This window comes from Moschus berezovskii, chromosome 18, assembly GCF_049115385.1.
Source record: "Moschus berezovskii isolate FMDL1 chromosome 18, NW_MosBer_1.0, whole genome shotgun sequence".
Lineage (NCBI taxonomy): Eukaryota > Metazoa > Chordata > Mammalia > Artiodactyla > Moschidae > Moschus > Moschus berezovskii.
In genome coordinates this window covers 73826003-73838660 of record NC_142477.1, presented here as the reverse complement: position 1 = coordinate 73838660, position 12658 = coordinate 73826003, and the positions used below count along the sequence as shown (strand labels likewise).

The 12658-nt window shown below is 48.3% G+C and overlaps 1 protein-coding gene across 2 annotated transcripts in view; it reads right to left on the bottom strand.

The window, feature by feature from the left end:
* The window catches only part of SH3PXD2B (SH3 and PX domains 2B), a 120886-nt gene that overhangs the window by 48303 nt on the left and 59925 nt on the right, over positions 1 to 12658 (bottom strand). For both annotated transcript variants that reach the window (XM_088827767.1, XM_055421828.2), the window contains exon 5: positions 4631 to 4722. In XM_088827767.1, the coding sequence (XP_088683893.1) occupies positions 4631 to 4722 (92 nt within the window). The remainder of the gene's footprint in view (positions 1 to 4630; positions 4723 to 12658) is intronic.

Below are 12658 nucleotides of genomic sequence, written 5' to 3'. Positions count from 1 at the left end.
AGAAGTCACAACTAAAAAAACTGGGCACCAGATTTGACTTTACAAAAATATAAAACTTATGCATGTCATAAAATCCATAAACAAAATATAAATGCACGATAAAAGAGACAAATATTTACAACAAATACAGCAAAGCTAATGCCTTACTATATAAATAACAAAATATTCCTTACTATATACAACAGTAAAACCAACAGAAAAACCAAGCAGAGATTTTCCCCTTCCAGCCACGAGTCAAGAGCTTCTTACTCTTGACCTTTAATGCCAACCAGCTTGCCTCTTTTCTCGCTCAAAAAATGCCCACCAGCCTGTAAGGCTCCCAACAGCAAGAACTGGGATTGTTTTCCAGGCTTTCAGTGTGGGTGGCACTTGTGGGAAACATTTAGGAAATTAACACACTTGAATAGGTTGACCCTGTCTCTGCTGGGTTTTGCCCAGAAATGTGGGAGATGGGAGAGCCATCTGGAAGGCCTGCGAGGAAAGACTCTGGTCCTCCCATAGGAGAACAAGCATCTTCACTTGTTCCCATGCCTCCCAGGGACGTACAGCAACCAAACAGACCAACTAGCTTCTTTCTTAGCATCTCAAAAAGGATTGTAGAACCCAAGCATCTTGGCCCTGGCAGCCAAGGAGATGTGAAAACTGTGTATCTACTGTGTGCCAGGCACTGTGCTAAGCCCTTCACACATACAGCCAAACCTCACAATGACTGTGGGCCCCACATCCATGGATTCAACAAACCTTGGATTGAAAACGTTTGGAAAAAAAATTCCAGAAAGTTCTAAAAAGCAAAACTTATATTTGTTGTGTGCCTGGCAACTATTTATACAGCATTTATATTGCATCAGGTATTATAAGTAATCTGGAGATGATTTAATGTATATGAGAGGATGTGCGTAGGTTATATGCAAACACTGAACCATTTTATATAAGGGACTTGAGCATCCATGGATTTTGGTATCTGTGGGGGGCCCTGGAACCAATTCCTTTGTCAATAATGACAGTACTGTTATTCCCACCTAAGACGTGAGGAAATGGATTCACCTGAAAAGTATAAGAACAAAACTCTAACTCCAGGAAACTGGAGAAAATCTATGTTTGGAATTTTCTAACATAATACCCAGGAGGCACCATCATGATTTCAGCCCCCAAACTTCAGAAAACCAGCTGCTGATCATGTCCCAATCTCCCCACTGTTATTTCTGTTCAGTCTCCCAGTAACCCCATAATGTGGGTGGGGCAGATGCCGTGGTCTCATTTCACAGATGAAATAAGTGAGGCGGGAGGGGAAGGGAGGCGATTGCTCTGCCCGGGGGGAACAGCTGGTTGCCTGGCCAGCACACCAGAAGCTCCCTGTGGGCACAGACTGCGTCTGCCATGTCATCTCCATGCCCCCCATGCCCAGCCCTTGGGCCTGGCAGTGGGCAGGCCCTCGATACCTATTTCCCGAATGGATGAACAACGCTGGCATTCCTAACTGGGAACAGTCCTGTGTTCCTTCTGCCAGCCCGAGCCAGCCAGTAAGTGGGGAAGGTCATGCCATGGCACCAGCGAGTATAACAAAGCCCCCACCCAGTCTCCCTGACACCCCGGGCCCTCTAGAGGGCTGGCTCCCACCCCACGTGCCCCAGCATCCTTCCTTCCTGCACAGAAATGGCCGGATGCTTCTCCAGCACAGCAGGCTGCCCCAGGCCTGGCCCTCGCCCATCTCTGCAGATGAGCTGGGGTAAGGCCTGCTCAGAGGCTGGGGACGCACACACCACCCTCGCCAGGCAGGAGGCTGAGGACACGCGAGTGTTAACACTCAGAAGGGGTGCCCAGGTGGTGGCTCGAAACTGCAGGGCCCCGAATGGGACCCGACACCACTGAGGACCTCCAGAAACTGGGGCGTTTTGTTGTTTTTTTTGAGAGAAGGAAGAAAGCTTTTATTGGGTTCTCTAAATGCTCTGTGATCCTCCTCGAAGTTAAGATCCCAGGGATGCTGAGATGAGGAAGAAGAAAATCTGGATGTCGCGGAATCCAGTGGCCCAGAGAAGCCACACCCAGGTCAGCTCTGCCCCTCAGGGCCTGGTGTTTTGCCTCTCCTCCTGTGGGTACTGAGTCCAGTTTTGGAGTGCTGGCCAAGTGCTTCTCTCCACGTCTTGTCATTGGACTCTTGAGCGGGGCCGCAAGGGCGGTGCTATCAGATCCAGCCCGTGAGACAGGAGACGGGAGCAGGCGCGAGGAGCAGCCTGCCCAGAGCCACTCGGCTCAACAGGGGCGCAGCAATCCTCCCGTGAGGGCCTACCGAGGGGCATCCTGGACAGCTCTGGGGTATAAACAGCTACGGCTGGGCACCCAGAGAGGAGAAAACACCATGGGCCACCACTGTTTGAGCTCTTGGCGTGTCCTGAAATTTCTACTCGTGATAGCCACTCCATCGTCACTGCAACCGTAAGGCGCGTTGCTATTCCCGTTTCACAGGGACGGAAGTCAAGGCCCAAGGCTACAGAGCCCATGTGCTGTAGACGCGAGATTTGAACCTGGATGTACCTGACTGCAAACCCAGACTCTTTCTCTTTAGTCTGGTTGTCCCTTTTGTGGGAAGTACACACAGAGCTTACGTTCAGACTCAGGTAGACCTGGGGAAGAGTCACCTCTCCCAAACTGTGTGTCCCTGGGCAAGTCTCTTTCACTACTGTGAACCTCAACTTCCTCACCTGTAAAATGGAATGACAACTCCTACCTGGCAGTTCTGTGAGACAGTGAAGTAGGAACCGAACACGCTATGCTCCATATCCTATGACTCGCCTCCCCTAGAAACGAGACTTGAAACCAGGGTCTACAGGCCTAACTGACAGTTTAACTCTGACTGCCTGGGAGCATGCAGACAAAGATCCTTTGAGAATATTTCACCATGTCTTGTGAAAAAGCTGGGCAATGTTGACCAGGCGCAAATGATGGAGACACCAGGAACGGAAACATCAGCCAGGATGGGCTGCAGGCCCAAGAGCAGATTTATACTTATTCTGCATCTTTCCAAAAAAATCCACGGGTTGGCAAGGCATTCCCTTGTGATGTTCTGATTCAAAAGACTTACTGGGGTCCCTTATGAAATGTCACCCACCACACTTCTGTAGGCTGTCTCTGAGAAACTATCTTCACTTATGCTGTGCTTGTCACAGGAAACGATATTTATTACAGAAAGTTAAGTTTATCACCTGTGGATAGTTAAGCCATTAGTCCTGAGTGAGCAGCTCACTTTGGGTGACCTCCAAACTTGATTCTGCATTTCGCTCTGTGAGTGTGTATAAATGGCTTGATTTAGAACTCTCTGCTGCTTTCACCTTACAGGGCTATTGAAACACTAAGCTTTGTGTCTTCACCAGATTCACTTCCAGAAGGCAATGTGGGCAGGTCTTTTGAGCCCCACCTAATATTGAACACCGGAGAAGGCAATGGCAAGCCACTCCAGTACTCTTGCCTAGAAAATCCCATGGATGGAGGAGCCTGGTAGGCTGCAGTCCGTGGGGTCGCTAAGGGTCGGACACGACTGAGCGACTTCACTTTCACTTTCACACATTGGAGAAGGAAATGGCAACCCACTCCAGTGTTCTTGCCTGGAGAATCCCAGGGACGGGGGAGCCTGGTGGGCTTCCGTCTATGGGGTCGCACAGAGTCGGACACGACTGAAGTGACTTAGCAGCAGCAGCAGCAATATTGAACCCACGAAAGCCTGGGTCACTGCTGCTGCTCTGGGCACTGAGTTACGCTCAGAGCTAAGAGGAACATTCGCACTCCTCCCAGAACTGTGCCTGGCTGGCACTTCTCAGCTCTTCCTGCCAGGGTCCCAGTGGACCCCGAAGCCTGCCAGCTCTTGCTCCCATGACCCAGGGCGGCCCAGCACCTGCGGTCAGTGTCCTCCACTCCCTCTACTGTGACTTCTCCATTAGACAGATTCCTTCCTTCCGCAAACACACAGGAGGCCTCTTCCCCCAAAAGGGCTTTTTGAAAAAACCACCATGCGTAAGTCAGCGTTTCCTGCGTGTGCCACCCACTGCTGGCGTGCGAAGGCCGGCTGGCAGGTGGTGTTGGACTCTGTGCGATGTGCACTGCACGTGCGGGAGGCGCCGCCTGGCCCCGGGAGCGCAGGCTGCCTGCTTCAGGAGGACGCGCTCACACCCTGGTCCCGGGCACTGGATGGTGCAGGAGGTGCAGCCCGCCCAGGAGCGCAGGCTGCCTGCTGCAGGAGGACGCGCTCACACCCTGGGCCTGCCACTCACTAGCGACGGGGCCTCCAAGGGGTCTCCCTCACTCACATCCCCGGTGGTCATGCACACATCCGCCTTCAAGGACAAGGCGCACGGTCCCCACCTCGGGGGCTCACCACCTCCCATTCACGTACCATGGGGAGCGCAGGGCATTAGGGAATTTAGAGGTGCGTGCGGCCAGCTTCCTTCACCCCTAGAACTCACCTAGGCCGCCTGTGGTCACTGAGGAGGCCATAAGAGTTAAGGCCTGGCAGGGGCTCCACTGAGAGAATCTAGTTCCATTTTTACTTAGCTTTCATGTAATTGCTCCTGGGCTGGCTGGTCCGGCAGGAAGGAGGGCTGTGAGAACGCGCTGGAGGGAGATCCACAAGCCAACTTACTCTTTGGGGGGATTCAGGTCCTCCGGCCTTGTTTCAAAGAACTGCAGCACCTCATCACACTGGGAGATATGCGGGGGCAGCTGGATCAGGGCCTGGGGAAGAGACACGCAGGCGAGCTCATCGGAAGGGAAGAGGGTCAGGATGCAGACAGTCAAGACTCCATCGCATCACCCCCCACCAAGTTTCAGATCCAGTAGGTCTGGAGTGGGGCCTGAGAACGTGCAGTTCTAGCAAGTTTCCTGGTGATGCTCCACTGGCTGGCTTAGGGAACACACACACACAGAATATACACACACATATATTACAGGCATACTTTGACAAATAATATGCACATACTTAGACAAAACAATGAATCGTGAACAAGGTCCTACTATATAGCACAGGGAACTATATTCAACATCTTGCAATAAACCATAATGGAACAGGATATGAAAAATATATAAATATGCATAAATATGCTAAACCACTTTGCTGTACACCAGAAACTAGCACAACATTGTAAATCAACTCTACTTCAATAAAATGCTTTTAAAAACTGTGAACTTCGTGCCCCGTCATTATTCCACATCACCACCTCGACGGGATACTCGGTGTCCGTTGGATAGAAACCTCATGCTTTCCTCAAGCAGCTGCCTACGGACTGGTGACATTAAGGCTGTCTCCAACGTGACCTGCCCGCATGTCGTAACTCACGGATCTGAAGGGTTCAGTGACATGACTATTGTACGATTTAGGTAGAGGTCAGAAAGGTTGAATTACCGGGACGTCCCACAGCTCATGTCCATGTTCGTCTGCCCCCGTGGCTCATCATTTTAAGCAGCCTCGACTGTCCCAGCTAGATAAGGAGGTGGTGGGGGCAAGGGGGAGGGGAGACACAAAACGGACCCAGGCATTTCTTATGCTGATTTACCTACCAACAGCTATTCAATGATTCAACAGACATTTACTTTATGCCCAGCACTGACTGATTTCTGGGTCAAACAGGACAGAATTACAGGGTACATCTCAACATGAAAGGATCTGAAACAAAGACCATGGCTCCAAAATGAATAAACAACTTAATTTAGCAACCATTCACTTAAGCCCCCTCTGGCACAGGTTCTGAGGATGCAAATATGAGTGCAGTAGAGCCGTTCCATGTACACACTTTATTATAAACTTCCAAGCAGGGGGAGGGCCAGTGCAGAAACTGGAATCTAAACAGCAGGGGTGTGCTATGGGGTGAGGCGGGACCCTGCTCTCCCCGCAGAAGGCCTCGTTCCCTGGTGTTTCTCATGTGCCTTCTTACCAGGCCGAGTGTGAAGCCTGGAGTGAAAAAGACTTGTCTTGTAATTTCTGTGAAACGAGGCTCTAAAAGCCATCCCCACCCAAAGTGATTTTCTAACCCTGCCACAGGACGATGATGGACTAAGGAGATGGCTGGGGGGTCTCCAACGTGGCACGTTCTACAGCATTTTCAGGGGGTATTTTGCCCCTACATGATTTATCTTTCTGGTTTTAAAGAAGTTTTAGTTGTGGTAAAATATACATGACATCATTACCATCTTTGCCATTTTTCAGTGGCATTGAGTACAGTCACGCATCACCACCACCCATACACAGATCTCTTCTCATCCTGGGATACTGCAACCCTGCACCCACGCTGACAGCTCTCCACTCCCCTCCTGACCTGGCAACCGTCACTTCACCTTCTGTGTGTGTGAATTTGACTGTTGCAGGCGCCTCATTCGTATGAAGGCAATCACACAGTACTTGTCTTCTTGTGACTGGCTGGTTCTCTGAGCATCACGACCTCAAGGTTCATCCACACTGTGTGCAGTGTGTGTCAGAACGTCCTTCCTTTTCAGGGCTAAATGGTATTCCATTGTGTGTACATGACACACTTTGTTTATTCACCCCTTGAGATTCAAGTGGGTTGCTGATCCTACAGGACCTTTGAATCAGGCTGACTTTAAGTCGCCTCCCTTCTCGTGATGTATGACCTGGCCCAAACCTAAAGTGGAGAAGTGGGTGGACATGTTTTGGTAGTGTGCCTTCCCTGGTCACTGTCAACTTTCTACAACGGATAAGGATAGAAGGATAAAGGATGCTGACTTGAAGGGCCTGGTATCTGTGACTCACTGATATTTTTATTAGCCTTGCGTAAGTATCTTCTGCCCTGCAGCAACTTTCCAGGACCAGTCTTATCCAGGCCAGAGGCTGAGAGCTCAAGAGGGAGAAAACGGATACCACCCTCCCCCCGCAACCTCCCATTTCTGACCCCCTTCTCTTTCTGGTTTGGAACAGTATTTATTCTCATGCTGTCCTGGGACTCCCTGTGGGTCACTCTTTCCTCTGAAATCCTGCAGTTCTTGCAGTTGGAACCACATAATGAAGGAGCTGATCATATGCTGGACTGTGGTGTGTCCTGGCTGCCTCGTGGGCAGAAATTTTGCGGCTCCCCCAGACTGCAAACCCAACATTCCCTTTTTGTGGGCTCAGCACTTGACGGCTCCTAAAGTACATCTGTCTGCATCATGTCATGTCATCCTGAGAGGGCTGGCTCACTCTAGAGATGGGGAAATGGAGGTTCTGGGGAGGTTAACTAGGACGTGGGGGCCAAAGGAGCTGACTCCAGCTCCTCTACCTCAGATCTACAGAGGGTTTCCTCCTGTACCTTCTCCAGGTGCCACGACAGTGCTGAGAGGTCCCTGATATCTGGTCCAAAGTGTCTGCTGGATAAATGAGGATGAGCCTGGAGGAGGCCAGTCTCTGCCTGGAGGGGGCCTGTCTGCTAAAATGGGCAGAGACCCTCAAGGACCAGTGAAGAAGGGACAGTGAGGCCCACAGAAGACAAGACCATGTTCGTGTCTGTTTCTGAGCAATTCCTAAGGAGGTAAAAGCCCAACCAAACCCCCGAAGCATAAAATAAAGCCAAGGTACTCATAAAGGGTGGCTCCGAATGCTTTGATACTTCCAAAAACATGACCCAGGGCACAGAACAGTTCTGCTTCTGAAATACCCCAGAATCATCTCGTGTTTGGTCAGTAATGACAGAGAACCACAGTCCCAGGAAAACTCTGGTTCTGTTCCCTGTGGAAGGGACAGATGTGGCTACCTGACATAGGGCACAAGGAGAGGTGAGGAGAGCAAGTCCTGCTTGACTGTGTAATGTCAGACAGGTCCTGGCTCTGCGCTGGCCACATTCTAGCACCTCTGAGCTTCAGTCTGCTCGTCTGTAAAATGGAAATAAGCAACATTCTACCTGGAGGGTTGTGCTACAGAACAAGTGAGCAAGTGTTTACCATGTACTAGCTGCTTGATAAACATGCGGTTAACACTTTGGCCCTCTGGACTGTACCAAGAACAACAGTGAGCTGCTTCCAGGGGTGACTTTAGAGTCAGCAAGGTGACTCGGTTCAGTAACAATGCCTCAGCTAGAGAGAAAGCATTTGCGTCTTCAACAAAATTTTAAGCACACAGCACAGTACTGTTGGCTGCTGTACAGCAGATTTCTAGAGCTGATTCATCTTGCTTGACTGAAACCTGATGCCTATTGATTACTAACTCCTCATTTTCCCCTCCCCACCAGCCCCTGGAAACCACTGTTTCACCTCTTCACTTTTTAGGTCACGCCCTGCAGCATTCAGGATCTTAGCTCCCTAACCAGGGATGGACACTGTGCCCCCTGCACTGGGAGCTTTGAAGTCTTAGCCACTGGACGGCCAGGGAAGTCCCAACCATTTCACTCTGTGATTCCACAAATCTGACCATTTTAGATGTCTCAAATAAGTGGAACCATACAGTGTTTGACCTTTCTGTGACTGGCCTATTTCACTCAGGATAACGTCCTCAAGGTTTGCCCCTAGTTGCTGTGCATTGCTGAATTTCCTCTTTGCACAGGCTGACTAGTATTCCACTGTCTGTACAGGCCACATTCAGGCTGTTTCTACATCTTGGCCATGGTCTACAGTGCTGCAGTGAACACGGGGGTGTTAATATCGCTTTCAGATCCTGATTCCAACTCCTGTGACAAATGCCCAGAAATAGGATTGCTTGACTACACGATCGGAGAAGGCAATGGCAAGCCACTCCAATACTCTTGCCTAGAAAATCCCATGGATGGAGGAGCCTGGTGGGCTGCAGTCCATGGGGTCGCTAAGGGTCGGACACAACTGAGCGAATTCACTTTCACTTTTCACTTTCACACATTGGAGAAGGAAATGGCAACCCACTCCAATGTTCTTGCCTGGAGAATCCCAGGGACGGGGGAGCCTGGTGGGCTTCCGTCTATTGGGTCACACAGAGTCGGACACGACTGAAGTGACGCAGCCGACTACACGATGGCTCTATCTTGAATTTTCTGAGGACCCTCCGTACTGCTCTCCACGGCGGCTGCTCTTGGCACTCCAGCATGGGATGCGAGGCTCCAGTCCCCTGTGTTCTCACCAGCATGTTGTCTTGTTGCCGTTGTTGTTTTCGATACCAGCCATCCTGACAGATGGGAGGTGATATTATATTGTGGTTTTGATTTGCATTTCCCTGATGATTAGTGACACTGAGCAACTTTTCATACACCTATCAGTCACTTGTGTATCTTCTCTGGAGAAATTCAAGCTGTTAGGCTATTAGCTCTTTTTGTTTATTGAGATGTATGAGTTCTTTACATACTTGGGGGATTAACCCCTTATCAGATACATGATTTGCAAATATTTGCTCCCTTCTGGTAGCCTGCCTTTTTACTCTATAGATTGTATACTTTGTTGTGCAGAAGTTATTTTAGTTTGATATATTCCCACTTCTGTGTTTTTGTTTCTGTTTCCTGCACTTTTGGTGTCATATCCACAAGATCATTGTCCAGAATCCTGAAATAAAGCCATGCAGAAAAGGCGCCAAGAATGCGCACAGGGACAGGACAATCCTGTAAGCAAATGGCACCTGGAAAACTGACAGCCACAGGCAAAAAAACGGAAGCGAGCCCTTATCTCACACCACGCGCAAAACCAATTCACAATGGACCAAAGACTCAACATGAGACTGAACTATAAAATTCCTACCAGAAAGTACTTCCCAACTTGCTTCCCATGAGCATGACCAGGCTTTGCAGACCTTCCTCCAATAGTAGGTATCAGCAGCTGGCTAGATTTAAAAATATTTCTTGTTGCTGTTGCATCACTGATTTAATTTTTACTTTTGGGATAAGTGAAATCAGTTTTATATTATGATTGTGATATAAAATTTCCTCTAAAATATATATTCTTAAAAAAATTTAAAAAGTGAATAATTAAAGAAAAATATTAATAGTAATACAGGTAGTTGAATATGGTAAGAATCTTCAGGTGAGGTCTCAACGGACTGGAGTCTGATAAACACTTGTTACACTCCCTGTGTTATTGTTAGTAGCTCAGTTGTGTTCAACTCTTTGGGACCCCATGGACTGTAGCCCGCCAGGCTCCTCTGTCCATAGAATTCTCCAGGTAAGAATACTGAAGTGGGTAGCCATTCCCTTCTCCAGAGGATCTTCCCAACCCAGCAATGGAATCTGGGTCTCCTGCATTGGAGGCAGATTCTTTACCATCTGAGCCACTAGGGAAGCCCCCATGCTGCCTACAGCACAGTAGAGGCAGCGGGGGAGGGATGGATTGGGAGTTTGGGATTAGCAGATACAAACTATTATATATAGGATGGTTAAATAACAAGGTCCTACTGGAGAGCACAGGGAACTATATTCAATATTGTGCAATAAACCATAATGGAAAACTATGAAAAAGAATACATATGTCCAGAACTGAGTAATTTTTGCTGTATAGCAGACATTAACACAACACTGTAAATCAATTATACTTGAATAAAATAAAAAAAATCAAGTACTATGGCATGAGCATATACACTCACAAATTCATAGGAATGCATGTGTGTGTGTTAATGTAACCTATACTCTAATAATGGTGAGTTAATATCTGAAGGACCTTTATCAGGAATGAACACTTTAGCAAGTAACAGACCCTAATCACAAATTCTCACTTCAGAAAAGGCAACTTTGGGGCTTCAGGTATATCCCCCTCTGACCAACACCACAGCCTCTATCCACCAGCATAACAGTTGTCAGAAATAATTTTCTTCACTGGTAAAATGAGGGATGACCCTTGCATGAATAGAACGTGCTGAGCCCAGCATTAAACACCCTTCGACATGGTATCCTGGCTCTCGGATTCTGAATCCTCTGTTTTCAGCCTCTTCCTGAAGATTTTACTGTCACACCATGGTTAGGATTAGCTGATCCTGCCACTACGATATCACTGCATCTGTCTTGAGAAAACTTTCATGCAAAGCAGTGTCAGACAAGACAGCTGGTATTTCACTGAGTTTACAGAACAACTCGAGAAGCTGTTTAGGGAGCTGCTTGATAACAAATGCTTGTGTGTGGGGTAGGATTTGGCTGAGTCTTGTTTTCACTGTGTCTTTTGATGAACAGAAGTTCTTGAACTTCATGTAGTCTGATAAATCAATATGTTTATGCTTGGAACTTTTTGTGTCTTTAGAAGTCCCTCAATACCTTGAGATTATGAGGAATTTTCCTATTTTTATTTTCTAAAACCTTTTATAATTGCCTCTTACATTTAAGTCTTTAATGTACTTGGAAATGATTATATGTGTAGTGTGAGGCAGGAGTTAGTTATCCTTCCTGGTTTTTCCCAATGTGGACATCCATTTACTGAGGAATCCTGCCTTTCCTCAATGATCCACGAAGCTGCTCTTGTATCATCGAAGTGTCCATACCCATGGATCTGTTTTGGGGTCTCTATTCTGTTGCCATGGTCAGTCTATCCTGTGCTGACAGCATACTGTGTTAGTTACAGAAACTCTATCATAGGTCTAATAGAGCAGCAAGTTACTTCCTAGGTGGTAGGTAGTCTCAGGGACATCTACAGCCCTCTTCTATCTTCATCTATTGGAAACTGCCCAATTTCTACCAAAATAATGCTAAAACAGAGATAGATCAAATTGGCTTAAGACAGCTCACAACGATGTCAATAACAGAGCCCAGATGTTACATAAAGGTCTATGCAGTCTCTAAAAGACTCCACAGGCCTGGTGATAAAAGGCACAAGGTTTCATCTCCTTCCAGGAGGGCAGTGTCCTTGAAGCCAAGTTCAGGGAATCTGACCAACCAAAGCCCCCAAATATCTGCTCTGCTTCTTATGCTGCATTAATAGCTGGGGCGGTAACTTCCACGTGGCTCATATAACATAAGCAGTTTCTCCCCTATGGTTAATCCAGGTCAATTCATGATCTCTGGACAGCCCCAAGCAGAGCAGATGCAGGCAGCTGCTGCTGTCCCTTACTCCTCCAGGATTTTATATTTCCTCTTCCAAATCAGTGTCCAGGGGTTCAGGGAACCCTGGCTGTGAGAGGAATGTGTGACTCTGGAGAGAAGTTGGGTGGGCTGGGGAAGAGGCAGGAGAATGCATATGGGCTGAGAGACAACACTTTCTGGGAAGGTACCAGGTAGAACTTGCCAGTTGGCTAAGATGACTCCAGACTACGAAGTTTCTGCCAGCAGGGCCTGGACAAAGGGATTTCAGGCTCTAGAGAATTGGAAAAGGACAAAGAGAGGAAGATCTGAATTTCCTCTGAGATCTGGGAGGCAGAAGTGGCTTCTCTGTGCCTGAGAGACTGGCCCTGCCCCTCATCCCCATCCCTTTTAAAGGCATCCTTAGGAGAGGGAAAAGTCTATTTCTGTGAAACATGTGCTTGACTGTTTCGGCCCTCTTGAATTTGTACTTTCTTATTGTTGTTGATCAGTCACTCAGTCGTGTCCGACTCTCTGTGACCCATGGCCTGCAGCGTGCCAGGCTTCCCTGTCCCTCACCATCTCCTCGAGCCTGCTCAAACCCATGTCCACTGAGTCGGTGATGCCATCCAGCCATCTCACCCTCTGTCGTCCCCTTCTCCTCCTGCCCTCAATCTTTCCCAGCATCAGGATCTTTTCTATTGAGTCAGCTCTTCGCATCAGATGGCCAAAGTACTTTCTTAGAGAAGCGATAA